General features: G+C 37.8%; 3 protein-coding genes across 4 annotated transcripts in view; 2 read left to right on the top strand and 1 right to left on the bottom strand.

Annotated features, from left to right (window-relative positions):
* acer2 (alkaline ceramidase 2) overlaps positions 1-3,622 on the top strand; it is an 18,439-nt gene extending 14,817 nt beyond the window's left edge. Inside the window, exons 5-6 of the mRNA XM_005946826.3 lie at positions 220-357; positions 1,534-3,622. Coding sequence (XP_005946888.1) covers positions 220-357; positions 1,534-1,717 — 322 coding nt within the window. The 3' untranslated portion in view covers positions 1,718-3,622. The remainder of the gene's footprint in view (positions 1-219; positions 358-1,533) is intronic.
* A 2,298-nt stretch (positions 3,623-5,920) lies between these two features.
* LOC102301117 (tetraspanin-5) lies at positions 5,921-15,348 on the top strand. The gene is made up of 5 exons (XM_005946827.3): positions 5,921-6,383; positions 8,971-9,021; positions 10,936-11,082; positions 11,179-11,349; positions 11,425-15,348. Exons 1-5 carry the CDS (start codon positions 6,300-6,302, stop codon positions 11,572-11,574), a joined length of 603 nt encoding a protein of 200 aa, XP_005946889.3. The 5' UTR covers positions 5,921-6,299; the 3' UTR covers positions 11,575-15,348.
* Positions 15,349-15,946: 598 nt separating this feature from the next.
* LOC121814627 (R3H and coiled-coil domain-containing protein 1-like) lies at positions 15,947-20,602 on the bottom strand. 2 transcript variants are annotated; one of them, XM_042221471.1, is made up of 6 exons: positions 20,180-20,602; positions 19,857-20,032; positions 18,857-18,927; positions 18,670-18,765; positions 18,448-18,579; positions 15,947-16,913 (listed from the first exon to the last, which is right to left on the bottom strand). In XM_042221471.1, the coding sequence occupies exons 1-5, from the start codon at positions 20,600-20,602 to the stop codon at positions 18,470-18,472; spliced, it is 876 nt and encodes a 291-aa protein (XP_042077405.1). In that variant the 3' UTR covers positions 15,947-16,913; positions 18,448-18,469. The 2 variants fall into 2 exon arrangements, with proteins under 2 accessions (XP_042077405.1, XP_042077406.1); XM_042221472.1 differs by having other exon boundaries at positions 15,947-16,500.
* Positions 20,603-22,722: the final 2,120 nt, after the last annotated feature.

The following is a 22,722-nucleotide window of genomic DNA, read 5'->3' as shown; positions in this document are numbered from 1 at the left end:
GTGGGTTTAGCAGCAATGTACTTTACATATATGATTAATTGCATTTATTTAGTAAATATTTCAGATTGTTTTGAGAAAATCAATATAATCTGTAATTCTAGGAAATGTATTGCTATTTTAACAAAATTGAACTGTTCCTATTTATATGCTGAATAAATCATCAAGTTGGCTGCATTTGTATTTTCACAGCTCACATTGTTCTTCAATGTGTCATCGCAGGTGTGAAAACCCACGTGTGTTCAAGCTGGGCCTGATCTCAGGGATCTGGTGGGCGCTGGCTCTGCTTTGCTGGATCAGTGACAGGATATTCTGCGAAGTGTGGTCATCTGTCAACTTTCCCTACCTACACTGTGCTTGGTAAGCTCAAAGTCGACTCAAAGTCAAACTCAGTGCTGTATAAGGTGTTAATGGTATCATTTATTCACAATGTGTATTTTATCCTGTGGGACTAAAAGGCAAAATAAGTGTTACAAGACAGTTACAGTTGCACTGTATACTTTTTTTCTTAAAACAAATGAATAAAAAATGTCAACCAGTTTTCATTTCAGGTGATTTATGTGTTTTATATGAGGAGGAACGGGGAGGGGAACTAGGCAGTAGCTTCAATAGACTGAAGGTAAATCAAACAGAAAAGAGGAATTTGAGAAATTAAGTCACGTGAAATAGAAATTTGTAAAAACCACCTTTCAGCATTAACTTGAATAACTTGTTTTTCCGTATGACTTTATCAGCCTCTCACATCATTGTGGGGGAACTTTGGCCTAGCGTTCTTTACAGTGTGCCTTTATTTAATTGAGGTTTGTGGGTATTTATGCACAGCTCTCTTAAGATCATGCCACAGCATGCTGTCATGGACTTTTTTGAGATAAGGGACTTTCTGCTTCACAGAGTGAATGGGTTAAATGCAGAGAGGAATTTCCCCACGGGGATCAATAAAGTATACGTTATTATTATTATTATAATTATTATTATAATGTCTTGAACTTTAACATGTGATATGCTAAATGCGGTTCTGAGATGTAGCTGTTGTTATTTTGCAATTTCTCTGCATGGTCTCAGGTGAATTGGCTGTCATTGTGAGAACCAATACCTGAATGTTTTAGACCAGCAAACTGTCAAAACTTCTGGTTTTATAGAAGTGTTCACACTTACTGGTAATTAGTTAATCAAGTGCAATTGTTTACCAGAACCTGACTGTTACTTACCCTCTGAATTCCTATGAAAGCCATACAAGTTTGCTTATTTTAATGTTTTATTTTTCAAACTGCATAGAGTCCCGCGAAAACTTTCTTTTTTCACATGGCTGCAGAAGTAGTTGGAAAAATCCCAAAAAGTTGATTCTGTTCATCTGGATGTAGCGTTTTCAGTGGGAGAAACCTTTTGTCACTCATTCAAGTGACTTCTTCAGTCTGAGCTGACTGCAGGTTTCCCCAGATTTGTTTCAGGGAAAACAAGACACTGTTAAACTTTTACAGCTGTGCCTGTAAATCATGTCAGAGGTTAGGCTTATTCGTGATCATTTTGCTCTTACAGGCACATCCTCATCTGTCTGGCTTCCTATTTGGGTTGCGTTTGCTTCGCCTACTTTGATGTTGCTACCGAGGCACCGGAGCGAGGTCCCGTCATCATGTTCTGGCCCAGTGAGAAATGGGCCTTCATTGGTGTGCCATATGTCTCCCTACTCTGCGTCCATAAGTCTACTATAAAGGTGACTTAAAGCAACGCTGATGCGTTCACACCGAGACACAGCATCTGTGACTCATCTTGCATCAACTTGGTGCTCTTGTGACTTGAGGATATACGTGATGCACGTCTTGGCCGACCGAAAGGATTTTGTATTTGGCTCATGTTTATGCAACTCGGTCAAAGAACAACAGGTTGTTTTAGACGATACACAACTACTCTTAAATATCAAAGCCAAGAAACCTTTACAGTGTTACAAACGTATCTCAGGCTTTGCATAAGACGTATTTAAAATCTCTTAAGAGTTTAAGTGTTAGTATTTTACATTTCATACTTCTTTAAAGAGAAGATTTTCTACATTTTCTGGGAACTGAGAAAACCTCACTGTAAAGAGTTATGTTGCCTTTACAAGAGTAAAAAACATAGCACCTCATGAGTGCAGTCATGAAACCATGTTTAGAAACAATAAAGCACTGAATTTATTAACTGTGATTAATGTGTCACGCATTAAAGTGTCACGTTGCTAATACACTCAGCAAATCAACAGCAAGCTTTATTGGTTCATAAAATGTTACTAAAGCGTTACACAAAGGTCATTTATGCAAAGCCTTTGTGCTGTACGTCTGCCCGCCCGTGCTTTCAGGCTTTTTGCTGAAAAACATCAGAAACACATGGGACATTTCTGCTACAGATCTGTTCAGTTTTACTTTAAGGATGCTACTGTAATTTTTTCTTTTTTTTAGAATAGTAAATGAGGAAAGTGTTTAATATATACCTGTATATATTTCCTAATTAAATAGGCAATAATACTCTCAAGAAAATAATACCATTCATATATTAGTGAATGACCAGGTACCTTTTTAATATTGGCACCCAATGTAGAAACCCAAAAATCTGAATGTGACGTGAACGTAGCATTTTAAGATATAATATCTACATTTATTTAATCAAACAATTAGCTTGCTTGTGTTTAGCCTCTAATCCCGAATGTTTTTGCTTTCAACCCAGACTTCTCAACTGACCTTCAGGGCTATTATTATTTCAAACTTTGTTTGGCCTTAAACACTAAATAATGGATTCCAAAGAAGAATGAAGGTGATTGTGCTTTGCAATTTTAGAAAATGTTTGGAAAGAAGATGCCAAACCATCCGGTATCTGCTAGCAGTTGTAGTCTTTGGAGGTATGATTTGTTAATTTCTCCGTCCAAAAGCTAAAACTTTAATTTTCTTTTTATTTGGCAAAAAAGGAAAAAAAATGCATATAGGATACAAAAGGGATGTATTTTGAATGCTGCAGACCAAATCCCTGAAACACAAAGCTCTCCAAAGCATTTTTTTCTTTTTTTTACTTTGGACATGCTCCTGAAATCTGCCTCTAGCCTTTTAACTAATATCATTTTACCCCTGTCCTCCCACAGAGGACTCTGGGAACTCAAACAACCAAAATAACTTGTGCAATCATGAAAGGTCAAATGAATCATGTTTTACAAAGAAAACAAGTATTTTGGTGATATTCTGAAGCAATAGTTTTGTAACAACATGATGTATTTTCTTATTATAAACCGTTTATATTTTTCTACGTGAAGTGCAGCCAAAGGTGAAGGTGAATAATTTTGATATAGCATTATTACTAACTTTGTTGATAAACATTTTTAATGTATCTTCATGAGAAGCCTTTTGGGTGGAATGGAAAATGTTAACAATGCAATGAGTACATAAAACTGTGCTGCAAATTATACAGGGAAACGATGACGGTGGGTTTGTTGAGTGATGATACTTGGGAAGTAAGTCAGTGAATTAGTATCAGATCAAGGACTTTGAAAGCAGCAGCCTGTTTCTGTCTGCATCATGAAGGTTGTCTTGGCTATGACTTAATGTGTTTTTATTAACCTACATGTATATAGATCTCAGCATTTCTCTGCCTGCTTTGACAGTGCAAATAAACTGCACAGAAATATTTATTTTCATTAATGATCCTTTTTTTTGTAAATGAATATGTGTAATAGATTAGATAATTAATATATTATTTTATGCAATAAAACTCAATAAATCCCCCAAATGACTGTTTGTGTCTATTCCGTGTTTATCTTGGAATAAATACTTCATCAGAAGTGCTTGTTTCACTGTACACTTTTGCCACTCTTGTAGGTTTTCAGCAGGCTGACTTACAGTGATGCAGAACACAATTTTAGTCACTAGGGGGCGAAATTTTCCCACATCTAATTAAATAAATCTATAGAACTGTCACTTTTCAATATAAGTGAATAAAATAAATAATAAAATTGTCATTGAATTAATCAAATATTTCTTCAATTTCATACCAAAAGTAGTACATGTGAACAGATTTTCTTTTTAAAATGACAAATCCAATAATATGCATGGCAATATAAAGTCATGTGAACAACTAACAGCATTCTTACTTGTTCAACAACATTAGCCAGGTGCTGCTAATCAAATCCACTTGATTAAATAAATTAACAATTGCGAGCGCCTCTATAAAAGCAGGCCTCATTTAGCATGTTAAATGATAGTAAAAAGGGGTGGGGGTCTGGCATTGTTTGAAAGGGTTGCCTCTTCTCTATAATACGGTAGAATGGTTTAGGGTTGCAAATTCAAGAATGCCGATTCTGTTCATTCTATCCCTTTCTCTGTGAAAGAAACATTTTGTCACTCATCCAGGTGACTTCAAGTCTTCTTCAGACTGAAGAATTCACTTGGATGAGTGATGAGACATTTCTCCAGCTGAAAACATATTGTTCAGATGAACAGCTTTCTGGGATTTCCTTACCTGGATGATCGAGCATACATCTAGAGATTAGACTTGCAGGTTTGCAAGTTTCATCTAAGAAAAGTGCAAGACTTCTCCTTTGGATAGAGGAGGCTTGCTAGTTAAAGCTTGGTCCAAATTGTGCCACACAACAGCACAATGATCCTGAGCGCAGCAGCAAATCTATAACAGAATAGCTGAAAAGGAAAAGAATCAAGGTCCAGTCAAAGCTCAGACCTCAGGCTGACTGTAACAGTGAGGTGGGACCTTAAGTGAGTGGTGCACAAGTCGATGCCTGCAAATTTCCATGAACTGAAGCAACGCTGTAAAGAAGAGTGGGACACAATTCCTCCACAATGCTGTGAGAGACTGATGGAGTCACATTTATTGCTGCTGCAGGTGGTTGTACAAGCTACTGAATCACGAGGATGCTTATTTTTTCACATGTATATTTGCCCTAATCCACATGTACATTATAATAAAGGCCAAATGTATTTTAACAGTATGCCACGCTGATCTACTGTAAAGTTAAATGTAATTTCTAAGAAGGTACCGATGTTTAAAACAGCAAAATTACAAGTTCAAAAGAACACTGTAAATAAAATATAAAGCAGGGACAGTTACACCCTCCAAAAGGCGTAAGCATCACATCCACCTTATAAAGATTAAGCCTAAGAAAGTAGAAAATTTAAGTGCGTTTTGAAAATAAACAATAAAGAAGCATCGCATCTAGGCAGTTTGTGTCTCATTAAACTGGAACTTTATTTTGTTTTTCTTTGCTGACATTTAAACACAAGAGTGAAACATGAGATCCAGCCTGCTTTATTTCGGTGTTCTCTGGAATTCTTTCTTCATCGGGACTAAACAAGTCTTTGGAAAAGACAATGTGAGGTAATGTGTTAAAAACATGAAATCTTAAATATTCAATAAAAACCTTCAAGTAACTAAAGGAAACACTTAATTTATATTTTCTGTAACTACACTTGTAATTATACTCTTTATACTTTCTATTTCAATTCTTGCTGATAAAAGCATAAAGTTCGCATTACAAAATGACCTGTAATAAAGTCTGGTGAAGCAACTCAATCCTGTTTCTGTCTCAAAAATATATTAATTTTAATATTTAACATCAACTAAGATGTCCATGTTTATTAGTCTTTAACTTATTGATTGATTTAATACCCCGCAGCCTCAAAAAACTGCATGAATGAATTATTATTTATTCCACTACAACTTGAATTACTATTTCAAGCCTTATAGCCTTATTATTGCCTAATAGCCTGATGGTTGTGATGAAGTTTACTTATGTATTCCTGTCGTATATCATACACGTATTTAGTTAATGGGTAATAAATTCTGCTATAAATGATTAACTACCTCGTAACCAGTACTATCTGCCACTGTAATGGGGCTAGAGACCCTCTCATGGAGGAAGTCCCGCCTTCTCAGATCACTAAAAGAAATCATTGGTTCCTAGACATGGCAATCAAATAACAGCCATGTCTAGATTACGGGTCAGATAGGAGACCGTCGGTTTTAATCTGGTTGACTTTCACTGTGGTTTATTTCAGCGTTACACCTCTGAGGATCTACGCAGGGTAAAAGCTGAGATCTGTAGAGGGACGCCGACGGACTGTGAACGCTCCCCGACGGCTTCATCTGCGACTTTTATCCGCACAAAATCAAGATGGTGTTAATAATTAGACGCTAGAAAGGGCGGCATGTGTTGAGCCCTTAAAAAAAATAATTAAAGGGTGTTTCCAGAGGATCCCGACTGCCAAACACAGAACAGCTGCAAATGTGAGTCCTGCTCGTTGCAGAGGCGGCGAAGGAAAACAAAATCCATCCAGATGATGTCAGGAAAGCATTTCAAGGCTCACGAAGTGAGCTGCTGCATCAAGTATTTCATTTTCGGATTCAACATTATATTCTGGGTAAGTCCCCCGTCTGCTGTTTGCGACTTCAGGCCTGCCATCGTCAGTTTAACACGCTGACACGCTCTTTGTTCCCAATCAGCAGCTGTGAGGTGCATTTATGTGTGCGTATGTGTTTGTTGTTGTGTCTATGTTGTCCTGGGTTTCGATTCGCTTCCACTTTCTCTTTTGCTCCTGTGCACTTGCTCCCTGTCACCCATCAGCCCGCTTTGTTTTCGTGTGTCCTCCATCAGAGTGAGAACAGCTCTCTCTCTCGGCATCATCGCGTGTTTACATGACCGTAGCCTTCAGCTGAGGCCTTTTTTTCTTCTTTTTTCGTGGTGATGTTTAGGTTGAGAAAACAGCCGTCACCTTTTCTATGCGTGAGTGAAACCGCGGGGGAAAAAAACAAACATTCCGTCTTTTAAACCCACAGTCACCGTGGGCCGCCACTTCCTGGCTTGAAACAATAACCCGCATGGGTGCTTTTTTCACAGGTTGTTGATGAGGGAAGGTGGGGTAGGCTTTACTAATGGTTAGTTAAGTTATTAACAGAGCGATGCTCTCGTAGAACCGCAGCGATTAATCGATTTAAACAGTGACTGTTTTGATCGATTCATTGTTTTATCTCATTTAAAGCAAAAACGCTGTCAGTGAGTCCAAGTGTTAATTGTTTGATAGTGGCTGCCTCTCCAGTACTTGCATTAAAGTAAGTAGAATAATCAGTGGATTTAGAGGATTGGTCGCAGAAAACAATGCCTAACTTATAAGTGATGTATGAAATAGTGTGGCCTGGTTTGAATAAGAGACAGCAGGGACATTATGCTCATCACTGATTGTTCTGTCATATTTTTTTAATCGTCCGTCAGTCAATAAACAGTTTGGCTGAAATAGCAGAATAAAACTTCACATAATGTAGTGATCCAAGACGCTCAAGAAAACGTTGAGAGTAAGAATTTTGTTTTTGAGGGTGTATCGGCAGAGCTATGCAGCATTAACCTTTTTGGATAACAGGAGCTCCTTTGTAAAACATGCACAGGCCACTCAGAAGGGTCATACCTGCGTTTGAAACCAGGATTGTCCGGCCTTGAGGCCATAGTGCTAACCACTGAGCCTGGTGCTGCCTGAGACATTTGTTCATTATCATATTTGGTGCCAACAAATGAACTGCTTGCTCCACAGCATCATATACGGCATGTTCTTTGGATGGATTAAATATGGGCATATCTACTTTTGTCTACATACGAATACAAATACAGATACAGTAAATTGCAGCAGTCCTACTGATAGGCACCGTTGGCCATATAAGGCCTTTTTAACAGCAGGGATTTTGTCTTGTTATTGTGGGGAAAACACAGATGCTGACAACATCTCTGATGATATTAGTAACAGTTCAAGTGTCCTGGTAAGTCATTGCGGTGTGGGAGTGTGGGACTTTCGGCCAAAGCGCCTATCTTTTTTTATTCACCTATTTATATCAGTAATTTTGACTTGTGCTAACTGACATAAAAAAATTAAATAAAACAAAGAAGCTAAAAAATACACTAAATTCAGCACATGCTACTTAAGCCATGAATGGCATTGGTGTGCCCAGTGGTTCTTCACGTATCGGGGACTGATAGAGACAAAGGCCTTTGGGCTGTGGAAAAGCTCTCAGCCAACTGTACAGCAATCGGCCCCTTTGAGCTTTGTGTCATTCAGGTATCAGCTGCTTATGTCCCAAACAACTGTTCCCCTGCCTTAACAGCTGTCTCACAAACAAATACTTGAGATGGTCTGTAAAGTTCATTATCTTTAATCTAAAAAAAGTCCTTAGTGCTTCTATCTGGTGAATAAATGTGTCTAATTCAACAAAAGACTTCAGTTAAAATCAGTTATTCAAAAACCTATTATTTCTCATCTTTATTTTAGTGCTTGTTAAAGTCCTGGTAAGTTAGTGGAGTTTTAATTTTATTAGTGAAGGTGTTCTTGGATAAAAGCATATCCAACAACAATAATTGTTGTTGAAATCCTCACAAATGAAGTGGCTTATAAAGTATACTGTTTTTCTCAAGTTTCTCTTGTCATGGTTTGTCAGTGAAGATGTATCACAGTAGACACTGAAGCGTAAATATTTTTTACCGAGTTTGTCTCTATGCTTTTTTTTAAGTGCATTGTGGTGAGTAGGATGTAAAAAAGTTATTTCAAATAGAAAACCAAAACTCATTGCAAGTGAATGTGAAAGTAACAAAAGGCATGGAAATGTGACAATTAAATAAGGTGTTTATTAAAAACATATGAAAGTAATTAGCACAAGATTTAAAAAGTCTTGTAAACACAAACTACCATAAAATATTAAATCATATTACTGTCATAGTAATAATATTCCAGATTACTGCTTCTACACTGCGGCGTACAGTTATGTACAGTCAAGCTGTTTAAAGATGCTTTCTAATGTGGAAGCCTCCTGCTGATCCTGCAGACTGGGATGAGAAATATTTAGTAATGGACCACTGCCAGGAAAATCTCTCTGTAGTTTCTGTCAGTGTGCGTCTGTGTGATGACTACATGTAGCAGTCACAGCAAAATAATCCTGTTCTCTTGTTTCTCTTTTTTCTGCCTCTGTCAGTTCCTTGGAGTAGCGTTTCTTGCCATTGGTTTGTGGGCATGGAGTGAAAAGGTTAGTCGTATATTAATGTGTAATAACAAGTTGCAGGACTTATTTCTGTGAAGCTTTTTACTTACAGGTATCTGCAAATATTCCACAAACCGGCATATCGTTGTGGTTTATACTCGACTGCGTGCAAGGAATGGTCACCATGGCTTTACTGAATCAGAAAGGAATGCTGTGCTTTCCTGTGGGACTCATGAACAATGGGCTATGAATTGATCTGATGCATTTCACAGATTTGTTCATTGTGTACTGAGAGTGCAAAAAGCAGACAATCTACTGAGAGCACTTTTTCACCAAAGTACATTTGAAGATCTTGATTGTTATCTCATCCTACATACGTGACTACAACTAATATTATTTAATTGTTAATTGCTAAATTATTATAATGGGTTGATTAACTTTAAGATTAATATAATGTCAAATGTATGGTGTAAAAAGTGTGGGTTAAATTAGACTGTTAGCTTTGGACAAAAACAAACAGCTAGCCAGGCTCTATCTAGAGGTAAGAAAATCTACATACAGCATCATGGGCTTGAATGTGTTCTTTTTCCAGCACAGAATTATTGCACAGTATGTACCTTTAATCTTCAGAAAAAAATAATGGCACAGGTTTAAATTTTATTTGGATTTTCTCTAATCCACACAGGGTCAAAAGTATAAATGCAGGTTCAAATATATACATATTTATAATATCTGGTCAAATGTCCCTTAGTTGCACCTTGGTAGCCATCAACAAGCTTCTGCCATAATTCTGCCTGAATATTTGACCATTCACCTTGGCAGAATTGGTAAAGTTCCTGGCATGGACCTGGCTTTTAAGCTTAGTCCATAAATACCCAAAAGGGTTGAGGTCAGGCTTTGGGAAGGCCACTCCAGAAGCTTAATGTTAGCCTGCTTTATCTATCCCAAAACCACTTTTGATGTGTATTTGGATCATTGCCCTTTTGACTTGTCAAAAGCTGCAAATTTCAATTGAGCTTGAAAGTGTTGATTTTGGACCAGGGGCTTCTTTCTGTGATGAAACACTCGCTTGACTGGAGACAGTGACGCTGGTGTTTCAGCAGTTTCCAGTCCATAGCAGGCTTGAACCTTAATTTTTGAACATCCTAACCAACTACCGTTCATCCGAGTGTGACGGCTTGGATCTTCTACCAGACTTTAGCTGGAACTGGTGGATGTGGTGACACATTCAAATAACTTATACTTACATAGAATTGTTTGAACTGATAGTCTTGAAATGTGAAGTTGTTTAGAAATGACTTCAAGAGATCTACCCAATTTGAATTCCTTCGATTTTTACGCTGTTGTATTGAAGAATTCAGTGAGTGCTGTCAAACAAATCATTTTTATGCTGATAAAGTTGTGATCTAGTTGTGGTCAGTCATGATCACTACCAAGTTAATAGGCCTAGACTTTGCTATACAATCATTCTACCCTGGTAAAAGAGCAGTTCAAAGAAAACAATACCAACACTACCATGGCATTCATGCTAATGATAGGTGCATGTCAACTTCTGACACAACTTTAATAGCATATCTATAGCTCACTGGTTTACATGCTAGAGCTTGTTTGTTTCGTCACTGCAGAAATTGAAAAATCAAATTAGGTTGGTTAGCTTTGTACAGATCCAGGAAGCTAATCGTAGCTAATATATGATAAGCTAAGTCAATTAAAACATATTTACATTTGCTCGCTCTGAGCAAGAGTAAATTAGCTTGTTCCCAAAAATCAAAAACAATTGACAATTTTATTATTAAATTCTTTTAAATAATTGCTTACATTGGTTTGGATTGTACTTTATGAAATTTGGGTGTTAAACATGCTTACAAAATGATTACTTTACCTGGGAAGAATGTTAGCAATGTGATGATATTTCAGTGGTTTTTCAGTTGAGTTTGACCTCACGTGATTTGCTCCCAGGGTGTTCTGTCCAACATCTCATCCATCACTGACCTGGGGGGCTTTGACCCTGTCTGGCTCTTCCTTGTCGTGGGTGGTGTGATGTTCATTCTCGGGTTTGCTGGTTGCATTGGAGCGCTGCGGGAAAACTCTTTCCTGCTCAAGTTTGTATGTTTGTTAAAGGCTTTCTCAGAAATCTATAATTCTTTATATTTCTTGTTTTCATAACAGTTATTATATTCAGAAAATTCTCATGTTTTTCAGTTCTCCGTGTTCCTGGGCATTATTTTCTTTCTTGAGCTGACTGCTGGAGTCCTGGCCTTTGTCTTCAAAGACTGGATCAAGGACCAGCTCAATTTTTTCATTAATAACAACATTCGGGCCTACAGAGATGACATTGATCTGCAGAACCTGATCGACTTCACCCAGGAATATGTAAGCAACGTTTCTTTATTTGTGGCACCGATTTCTTTCTAGTATTTTTACCTTGTATTTTATATGTTATTGCAGTGGGAGTGTTGTGGAGCTTTTGGGGCTGATGACTGGAATTTGAACATCTACTTCAACTGTACTGATTCAAACCCGAGTCGTGAAAAATGTGGAGTGCCCTTTTCCTGCTGCACCAAAGATCCAGCGGTATGTCTCTCTATCACAAGATAACGTTGTGGCTGTTGGTGTTTTTGTGTCCTTTGTTAGAGTTTAAAATAATTTTTAACATGCTGAAACTACAAGACTTGAGGGGAAGTTTTGAAGGGCTTTCTTGTCACAGACAGCTTGTAATCTATGTTCTCCAGAAGAAGCAGTGACGCTATGAGCGACGATGGCTTGCATCCAACAGGACGCTCAGGACGCTGTGTTTAGTCGTGTCAGGCCCTGACTGCAAGTCAGAGTCTGAAAGCGGATGGGTGGGACTCTGGACCGAGGCATTTTTTGGCAGAAAAATACTCTTAACTGCTGCTTACTGTGCGCAGCAGTGACAGCATTTTTCTTCAGAAAAACAGACTCAGGAAGGGTTTTATTTGACAATCCAAGGACACGCTGTCCCACCAAGGTCATTCTCTATATGGGAAAAAAAAGGAAACACTTGGATTTAAAAAAGTTGTTTTTCAAAGGCACCGTGTGCTCTTAATGTGTCTACCATATCAAAACATTTTCATTTTTTTTTATTTTAATTGTTTAGTTGGGTTGTGCAGCAGGTGTCTTTTGTGGTTATATTTCAGGTCAGGTCTTTATCAGCCAGTTTCAAGTCAGTTGAAAGTTGTTGTTTTTTTTGCTGCTAGCTTTCCATCAAAAAGTATTAATTTAAAATAAAAGGTGACATTTAAAATTAGTTTTGTTACCATCTTTAAATGCCATAAAAATGACATCCAAAAGCTGAAATGCTTTTAGTGTTTTTTTTTTACATTGCTACAAATGCTGCTGGAAGTTTGACTTCTTTTAAACCTTTTCCTCTGCTCTATGGATCTAAGGAAAAGGCAAAGGTTTACCAGAAACCTCTGCCAAGCAATCCCTCTGTCTGTGACGCCACATCCAGTGAAGCCATTTCATTTTGGCTGACCATTAAGGAAAAGATTTCCACCAGACTTTATTCTCAAACATTGCCCTTTGTCAGCGGTGTTTTACACATTTTATTTTAATGATCTGCCCACTAAAGTTTTTATTTGTTGTTTTCAGAAGTCTAAGAGAACAAAATTTGACTTCTGGGAGTTAAATGTTACTGTAGCCCAAGTTTCTGCAGCTGTGGTCCCACACAGTCTTATAAAGGTTAACCTGACCAGAAAGGCAGATGCATCCTTGCACACAAAACGTTGGAGTCGTTTAATCTTCACAAATAGAATATAATAGGCAAGCAAACATAAACAAATCCTTGGTTTATATGCAAAAATCTTCACAGTAACTGTATAACCATGGATTGGTGAGTTTTACTCATGATCATCTAGTTTTACAGTTTTTAATGTTGTTAAGGTTCAAATATTGAGGAAGGGTACAAGAGGTGATCGAAGAATAACCACACTGATCCGGCCGGGTGAAGTCAAACGATGATTTTAATGAATACACGCGTGGGAAGACCATTCTGTACACAGACAGCAATTGATCTTCGACTTAATCAAAGCATAAACAGATATTTTATACCATCAGGGCTTGATTTACTGACGCCCCTTCAACGTCACAGATACATTTTATACATAGATCCATTCAAAACCACAATGACTTTTAACACAGTTTAAAAGAACATCGTCTTCCATCTTCATTACAGGTGCATCCTGTCACTGCCGGATGCTCGCTTGTCATCTTGACACCTCAGCAGCAGTTCTGCGACAAACTGCTTTTTGCAACCCCAGCAAAACATGATTAAACTTTCACCTATAAATGATTCTCTCTAACTGAGTGTGTGTGTGTGTGTGTGCTAACCACAATCGCACCCTGTTTCACCTCGCGACTAGCTCCTGACCTCTAACCAGACAGAGAGACAGAAACCACTCTCGTATATGTAATAATCGAACTGAAACTATGGATATATCGTCTGCTTAAAATAAATGTTTTAATCAAGAACCTCTACTAAAAGTTTAATATAAAAATATGAAGCATATAAAAGATATTAAAAATAACCTGATATAAGTGTTTTGTAAGCATGTACGCAATCTTTCTATGTTCTAGTTTTCCTCAGCATGTATCACCTGGACAGTCACGCCAGTGAAGCTTAAGACCCTTAATGAACCAAACATCAACTCAAAATAAGCACAGATATGCATTGTGTATAAAATAGTTATAACTGCATCTGAAATACAAAGTTAATATGATAACCGTATGCATCAACATCTTAAGGCCATCTTAAAGCTATCTGTTACATTGTAAAGCAATGATCATACTGCAGATTATATTATTAATGCAATGGTAATGATGACAATTATTCAACAATAGCAGTAAAATAATTTCCCTGCTCCACATTCCCTCTCTCGACCTCTGGCACACCAGAGGTCGCAATACATCGTGTCCTCGCTCTGACCCTCTCTGGCTCAGCAAATCAGACAACCTCATGTCATCTAATTGGTCCAGTAATAAACACCAGCTCCCATTCGAGAACACTCCATGTGTAAGCTTTGGTTTTCTCGGTCCCTCTCTTGTGGTTCCTCATGCCTCGAGATCTCCAGGATCCTCGCCCCTCCTGTGGTCGCCGAGATCTTCTGCAAAGGAAACAAAACACCTTTTCCTGCACCTCCCTAACTTATCCTATTTGGGACTCTTTAATCAAAAGCCTGATCCTAATTATGTTTTTAACTTATTGACTTGTATTTATATATATTCTTCAACGTTACTCATCACTTTAAAACTCTTTAAGCGCTGCTTTCACGTTCGGTTGCTCACTCTATTTTTCCCTTATCTGATCATCACAAATTGTCGCTGCTGCAAGTTCCTCTACTCTAATCTTAAGTCACCTTTTAACAAGAAAATCATTATAAGCGCCTATTCTACTAAAAGCTCCAAAAGAAAACAACCACTTTAATCAATTAAGTTTAAGCATATAAGCAATTACTCCTACATAAATTTCATCATAGCTAAATGCTGCCTAAAAACAACTCCTGTGTGTTAACACTAACTTCATTTTAAACCTCACATTTCCTATGTTATAACCTGTTTTTGGTATAGCCTTTTTATTTCATTTTGCTCCTTTTAATGTAACAATACCTTCTAATTCTAATTTATCAGACTTAACCAAAATATATGCTTTCCTTCCTCTTTGGTCCTTCTTTAAGTTCAGTTAAAAGCTAAATGAATTTGAGGCCTTTTGCCTGGAATCAATACTGTCATGTGTGTTTCTGGACTCTGTGTCTGTAAGCGCGTGCAATCCTTTAATAACTCACATTTCATCCTCACAGTAGATTGGCTAATCATAGCGCTAGCCAAAGGCTCGTGACCCTCAAGAGATGAATTGAGCCACAACTCCTTTAAAAGCACAAAATGCAATATGTATAAAAATCACTTCTACTTATAAGCTCTCCCCTTTATCCTAAAAATAAATCTATGTAATATCTGTATGTAAGCCTACATTATAACCACTTCTTCTAGAAATCAAAAAAGAAATCAAACCTTTTCTACTCCTACAACCTTCACTAGTTTTCCCCAAAGCATATCTTTTTGTCAACGTGTCCCACAATTTCCCTCTAAGATTTGTATACAGCTTTAAAACACTGGCATTGTATCTACTAAACAGGATTCAGTTCACTTTAATCCTTTAACCTTAAGATAAAAATAACAGTTTCAGTTTTACCATATCCAAATGATCAAAAACCCAAAAGTCCTAAAATGATCCTAAATTATTAAACAATTAAATTATTAAACCCTAAACCCCCCTTTATTTTGACACATGAAATGTGTCAAAATACTATACAAAACTAAAAATGCTCAGTTTCCCCACTCATGATCCAATCTGTGTCATAAAAATAAACTTAAAACAGACAATTATCAGTCATGTGTTTTCTTCAATAACTGAGTTACAACAAAAATGTTCCCCCTTTAACATTCGGCATTCTCCCAACAATAACTATAGGGCATCGGATGTGGACATATAACTGTCATACAGGTAAAATGGATCTTTTTACCCTCTGCATTAAAGACGAAATATTCTTCAGTAAAAAAAAATAGTGGTGCTTGGGACTGTACTTTAGAAAGGTCTACATTTAAACAAACTCAGTTTAATACTGAGGTTTTCAGCCGCAAAGAGTCTGCACCTGAATAGTCTGAGCGTTAAATGCTAACTCCCCTTCTCCTAACCTTATTTGACCATTTATAAAAATAACTGTTCTACTGTATCTGTGTGATGTTTAAGTGCCCAGTTCACAGCAGCATAGTCAGCAGTTTTAACTTTGGGATCGTGCAGGACAGGTCTACATAATAAAAACTTTTCTTATGTCATATAAAATATGACATTAAAACTTGTAGTTTTCCTGTTTTCACAGAATTGTGCAGAATCGTCTTTAGCACCGAAACTATTCAATAGATTTAGATTTAATTGACTCACAGGCACAGAGGATGATTTCAGAGGAAGCCTCCTTTTTATGTAGAACCTTTACTAAATACAAACTTTGACAGTTTCTCAATGACATTTTGATATTTTACAAACAGGAGATGTTTGATGAGACATCAGTGACAAAAATGGCATTAAAACAAGCCAACATAACATTAGAGGAACAGGTAACACTGAACGTGTCAAAGCTCCCTACCAAAGCTTCCTGTAATGTGAAGAACTTTATACTTTAAGTATTTGTGTGTTAATTACACAGGTAACAATCTATTATTATACAACTTTAAAAAAAAGTGTTTTTAAAACAGAAACGGAAACTTAAAATCTTAGAATTAAAAAAACAAATAGTGTTTTATCTTATTTATGAAATCTGTTTGTTAGCGGATCTGCATTACTCTTATACACAATGTACTTTTCTGACCAAATCCTGAGATACTTCAAATGAAGTTAAAAAGGAATGAATACTTCTGTAGAATTACACAACAAAATCATCACCTGCATCAGCAGAGCGAGAACAGGGGAAAAAAAACACACCCATCCATCCATGGATCCTTCCAATTAATCTGAAACAAAAAAAAAAAAACCTGCCTGGAAATCAAACACCCTTGAAAGAAATTTCAGGTTCTGAGTCAGCATGCAATAAAATCAAAATATGCCTCCCATCTGAAATCACTATGATAATTGCATTATTAGTCAGGCTAACAGTGAAAAAGAGGCACCACCGCAGTAATGTACAAAGGTCAGAGGTCAGCTTCAAATACAGCACAGCAGCTCCTGCTCAAAGATCATTCATGATGGATGATGATGATGGCGGCATGGGCATTAAACTCTCAGGCCTCTTCTTAACTGTGCCTGCTGTGCTGATCAGTGAGGGTGAGCAGTCATCACTCAGCATGGTCACTGATTCAAACATGGCCACTTTGAGTCTCTTCAGAGAAAGGAAAGGAAGTGAAAGGAGGGCAGACCTCTGCTGGACCTTATTGTAGAAATACAAAAGGACAAAGTCTGCCTTTAGACAAAAGTTTTACTAATTTAGTGTAAAAAAAAAAAAATCACAAACTGGATTTTTTTTTTATAGCTGTGCTATCACTTTATCATCACATTACATCACCGTTCATGAACAAATGGTGCACTTTTATCCATTTTAAAGCAATTTTTACTGTCTTTAATTAACATTCATCTGTTTACCCGGGAGCTTTATAAAGGGTTTAATAAGGAGATCTTTAACTAGAACATTTGGCTTTTGTTGCTAATCTCTTCACTGTCCTCTTCCTGTCTGACTTAACAGGTGGCACACTGAGTTCAGAAACGGAGGAAACGTTTCCTGGATTGCTTACCAACCAGCTTTCTCACAGGTAGACCTGAGAAGGACAGGTCAGCATTGGTGGATGGGGGGGTGCAGACTAATATTTGACAACCACTAGAGGGGGGCCTGGGCAGATGTGCTTCCTTGGAGCAGTGCTGGATTGTTGTGAGCTCTGGGCTCATCTGGTACAATAAACAATGACTCAATGGGAAAATGAAATGCTTGCTTACTAAACCATTAACTGCATTCAGATGTTCAAAAAGTGTTAGTACAGTGTAGATTTGATCTGATGTTTATTTACCAGGAGAGATGCCATGAGGATTGTAGCCAGGTAACTCGTTAAATAACCCATGCCAACGAGGGCCGCCTGCGTAAAAGTTTCCAGTGTTTGGGAGAACATTTTAAACCAAAGAAAAATCACGACATGAGAGACCACGACTCTTGGACTGAGCTCTGTTTGAACGGGTGAAAATAGTGTTGTGCTTAATCTGGTGCTACAGCCTGTACTGTTGCCTCGCAGCTGAACCGAGAGACATTTGCCTCAACAGTAAATAGTTAAAGGAATTACTGACTCAAAACTGTGAGCAGTTTTAATAATAATACATTACATGACTATGATTATCTCTGCAGAGCAATGTGCTACAATCTGTGGATACAGCATGTCTGATAAGTAACTCCTGCTCTCAGAGGGATTCATTATAACAAACTGAAAACAGGATTCATTTTAAAATTTCTATTAGAGCCTCCGTGCACTTAATGTACCAACATCTTGCAAAGAGCCTTTCACATACTTGACACATACATTTCTGAAAATATTTTTAATTTATTCACACCACACACACATTTTCATCTTCTTGTTCTGCACATCCTCTCCCTTTCTTTATCGGTGTCTGAGTTGTGTTAAATTATTACCATCAGGGAATTTGATTACATTGTGGAAGTGCTGTAACAACCACACATGTATGTGAAAATGCCTCTTCGTGGTTTTGTACATTTTGTTTTTCTAAATGTGGCAATTCAAGGATACTTGTTGGTTGCTGTCTGTTTTTATTTTGTATGCATGGATGAATGTGGGAAAGCATTACGTTTTCAATAAAATGAAATGCTTGACAAGCAACAAGTGCTTCTGTGTCATAAAAATATTTCCAACATGTGAGCTGCGGGAACCTAAAACCTAACCTGTCGCTGTTATTAACGCGCTCACCTGTAGTGGATGTTGGCACTCCTCAATATCGCTGCACTCTGCCTCGCCCCTGAATGCCCAAGGCTCTGGTTACCATCCGCCTAGCAACAGCACAGTGTGTCCTCGGACGTTCCTTCACTGGCTGGATGAACTCTGGAAGGAGGCACATAAACAACCATATTGTTAAAAAAAAAATAAAAACGCCATATTATACATTATATATCGCTGCTATGGATCTCCCACCTGCTCGTCTGATGGCCTTGCCTTGAGCTTTTTTACTCCCATCAGCCAGTGCTCGCGCCTTTAGCAGTGGGTGGCAGATAGAGAGAGCATGGAGTGCTGTAAGAAGACACATTTCTTTTTTTATTCACATCATAAGCTTTAAACCTCAAACCCAACATCTCATTCATCGTGCAGTCAAAGCACTCACCTGCTGACTCGCTGGAAAAAATCCCTAAAGCGTGTGTGTTGTCCACCCACTTGATCTTCATTCCACCATCACTGAGGCAGACAGAGAGCACTTTAAGCAATTTTGTGGCCACATCAGTCGGTTGAGGGTGAGATATTTTCTGGATTTACATCAGACGGTTTCAACGAAAACTGAGATAGCTAAAGTAATATATACCTGTGTAATTGTACCATATTAAGGTTCAGTTTTTAGTGACATTTTTAGAATATATACATTCATGTACGTTTCATATTAAAGGTGACAGTTGAAAGCATTGACAGATTTGTTGTGTACAATGAATTATATATGGTTATATATGGTTTCACAGCAGAACACTCTAGACAAAGGGTGTCAAACATAAGGTCTGGGGGCCAGGATCAGCCAATCTGGCCTAGCAATCTTGGACAGCTTTGGAAAATGGGAAGAAGGACGTAAATTTTAGACATTTAACTGTGTTTTCACATGTTTTATAGCTTTTCCCACTGATAAAGACCTCATGCATGACCATTCATACTATACCAAAGTAAATAACTAATAGACAAACCATTGAATAACAGAAATGTCCAGTTTTTTTCACTATCAACTGTGGAAATTTATGGGTTTTATAGCAGGTTCAAAGGGTTTTTGTTTTGTTTTTTTTAAAAAGAGGACATTCTGTAACAAAAATGATCATTTTCATTTCATTTCATTTGAATTAAAAGGCCGTCTGCACACCTAACAGAACTTTTTCTGTAACATTCATACATATTTATTTTTTACACTTTTTGCCCAAAGCAGCATTTCTTTATCATGCAGAAAAACTGAGATGTGTTGTTGAAATTATATTTCCTTTTTTTTTTAATATTAAAATATCTGAGGGATTAAATGTGTCATTAAACTCCTTTCACAAAGAGAACTTTCACTGGTACGTGGGCCACATTGTAAAATAAAATATGACTGGAAACAAAGGGACAGAGCAGTGAACAGGTGTGTCATCTCTCACCTGTACTCTGAGAAAGCATCAAGAAGGTCGTCGGTCTTGAACATAACCGGGAAGTCATAGATCTCAATCACGTGGCGAAAGTCGTCTGAGTCGATGGAAACATTCTCATACATAGAGTAGTCATTGTGGACGTGCTCAATGGCAACAGAGACTCCTTCTTTTAGATGTGCCTTGATCTAAAATAAGAAACACATATATGTAATGTTACCATTATATTTAAGTTTCTGAAATGCACAGATTAATCCAAAAGGCAGCAAGTACAGCAACACTAAAAGACTGTATGCATACATCCACACCATGAAATTAAGTCTGTGAGAACTGACCTCTGCAGTTACACCATCTTTGTCTGTGCTTGCGTCTTCTGTCTGGAGACTGCGTGACACACTTGCAGTCTCGTCCTTCTCCTTCTCATCCTCCTCCACAGTCAGTTCAGCAAACTGGGACTGAGTCTGTTCCAAGACTGAAGCTTCATCTTCATCCAGCCTGAGCACCAACTTTTCTTCTTCATGAGGACACATTGCTGAACTGTCTGCAGACAGTTTAGGGACTCTGTCTGCTACACTGGGGAATGATTCCTGTTTAGATAGTGAGTGCTTTGTGTTTTCTATAGATTCAGGACAAGTACAAGAGTCAGACAAACTGTTGACAGAGCTTCTATCAACACAAGCTGAACTCAATGACTCAGAGCCAGCTGTGGAGCCTTGTGAGTTTCGTAACGACAGCCTCTCTCGAGCGGCTCGTGGCATGTAGAGGGGCTTGTCGGGCCTCTTAGGTGCTCGGCTTCGTGGTGGGATTGAAGGTTTAGGCTTGATATTGCGTTCCCTCTCTTCCCTAATACTTAGGGGCTCTTCACACAAGCTGCTGTTGCTCTCCAAGTCGCTGTCTTCCTCTACCTCACTCCTACAGAAACATTTTTTCTTAAAGTTAATAATCGTCTTTTTCAAAAATGCATAAGACATACAGACCAAAGTTTGGCCAACAAACCTGAGCTCACAAGGGCAGACCACCACCCTACGGCACCAGCTCTCCCCTACTGAGAAGGTGGTGAGCTCTGGCAGGTCTTCTATGATTTTGTGAATCAGGTATCGCAGTCTGCTGGGTAAGGGAGGAAACAGCAGCACACTGGACAGGGACACACAAGGCAGCAGACATTATTTGATCAAGTAAACACAGCAGCATTTTTATTCACATAGTTCTTGGAGCGATTAGGCTTAAAGATCACAGTACACATTAAAGATGTGTTATAAACAAACACACAAAACATACATTTCAAACACAATCACAGAAAACTCCAAAGTAAACTGTTAACATAAAAATCTGAAAGAACTTTGCAATTCAATATTTGGTTAAACAGTTTTTATTAGACCCATTAACAGGCTCATTATAGTTTGGGGACTTAGAATAATGCTTTCATGATGACTAGACATTTTTCTCATAGCTGCAGTGCCTTTTTTTTAATATTGCCTCTATGAACCAAAGTTCAACCCCATAATAATGGCTAAAACTGATTTTATGCTGAGCTCCCATACTATTCTGGCATTTCAGGAGCACTAAAATTGAGTTTTGGAAATTCTATGGACTCAGATTGTTTGGAAACACCAGGATTGGGGGGCTAGCATGGCGACAGGACAGGAAAAATGCACACTGCATGTTCTCTCTGTGTTTGTATAGGTGTATTTAAGCTTTCACCCAGAGCCTAACGGTATACATGCTGTGTTAATGAATGGTTCTAAATTGGCCTTAAGTTTGAATAGTTGTCTGTCTCTATGCACGACCAATGTATTAGACTGGCAACACATCAACAGTGCACCTCGCCCAGTGGAAGGTGGATAAAGCTCCAGTTCACCCCATAACCCTAAATTGAAACACTACTTGACAGTTTGGACATGCAGACGCTGACATCTTTTGGAAAGAATCAGTTCTCCAGAAAATAGTGTCACCATTCCAGGAAGATCCCTCGGATTTCTGTGCACAGACACTAAGAGGGTCTCAAGTTTTTCTAATGACTTTGGGTTTCCCCGATGAACAACGGTACTGAATACAGATTCCCATATGTAACTTTATTCCTTGACTTTTATTGATATAATTAATTATTGTTTTATAACTACAATTATATTTATGTATAAGCGTCAATATCTGATTGTAAAGCAGAGCACCTAATAGTACTTGACCTTATTTCAAATAACCAAATAGACTAAGCTACGTTTTAATTTTGTTTTTATATTTATCATTTATTCTCAGATTGGCAGACAACACTGAGGCTGCAGCTGAAAAAATAAAAACTGAATTTAAAGCTTGAATTATCAAACTACTTGATTTTAATGCATCAGATTCTTCCATGTTTTAATGACAGAGTTCTGTTCTGAGGTCTGTTAACTTAGATTCAGCATTTTTGCTCACTTATTTTCTTGGCCTCAAATAGGCCAAACTTATTAACACAGTAACTTTTTCCCAGTCTCACTGACCAAAGCGCTACATGTTTAATAGTTTAATCTTGATTTGGAAAATCAGCCCTTCTGTGGCCAGTACAGTTATCAGTAAATGTGCACGCACAGGGTAAACTCTGCGTTAACTCAGCAGGCTGCTAACCATCTTCGTGTGATCACATCCTGACTGCCAGTGCTAGGGTAAGTGATTCTGAACTCACTTTGTGTTTGTGTCTAGGCTCAAGTGCATGAGTGAAAATGGTTACAGTAATGTAGCTCAGTAAAGAAAGAGAATTAAAAAATGTATTAAAAAATTGAGGTTCAAGCAAATCGAGACAACTGGCTTCCGTGGTAGAAAATCTGAATATGATACCCAGTATTCTACATTGTTGTTTTTTTTTTATTTCTGATCTGATATTTTGATTTCCCGTGCCTGTGTT

Source organism: Haplochromis burtoni, unplaced genomic scaffold (assembly GCF_018398535.1).
Source record: "Haplochromis burtoni strain Fernald_Lab_line unplaced genomic scaffold, NCSU_Asbu1 Contig_67, whole genome shotgun sequence".
NCBI lineage: Eukaryota > Metazoa > Chordata > Actinopteri > Cichliformes > Cichlidae > Haplochromis > Haplochromis burtoni.
Note: the sequence above shows the minus strand (reverse complement) of the source record. Positions and strands in the feature narration are given on the sequence as shown.

What these genes read in the sequence shown, in the direction of transcription:
- LOC102301117 (XM_005946827.3), top strand. Translation starts at nt 6,300, where the DNA reads ATGATGTCAGGAAAGCATTTCAAGGCTCACGAAGTGAGCTGCTGCATC. An exon ending in TGTGGGCATGGAGTGAAAAG is followed by an intron (nt 9,022 to 10,935) that starts GTTAGTCGTATA and finishes ATTTGCTCCCAG; the next exon opens with GGTGTTCTGTCCAACATCTC. An exon ending in ACTCTTTCCTGCTCAAGTTT is followed by an intron (nt 11,083 to 11,178) that starts GTATGTTTGTTA and finishes CATGTTTTTCAG; the next exon opens with TTCTCCGTGTTCCTGGGCAT.
- LOC121814627 (XM_042221471.1), bottom strand. Translation starts at nt 20,602, where the DNA reads ATGCCACGAGCCGCTCGAGAGAGGCTGTCGTTACGAAACTCACAAGGC. An exon ending in TTTTTCCAGCGAGTCAGCAG is followed by an intron (nt 18,766 to 18,856) that starts GTGAGTGCTTTG and finishes GTCTTCTTACAG; the next exon opens with CACTCCATGCTCTCTCTATC. An exon ending in CAAGGCCATCAGACGAGCAG is followed by an intron (nt 18,580 to 18,669) that starts GTGGGAGATCCA and finishes GCCTCCTTCCAG; the next exon opens with AGTTCATCCAGCCAGTGAAG.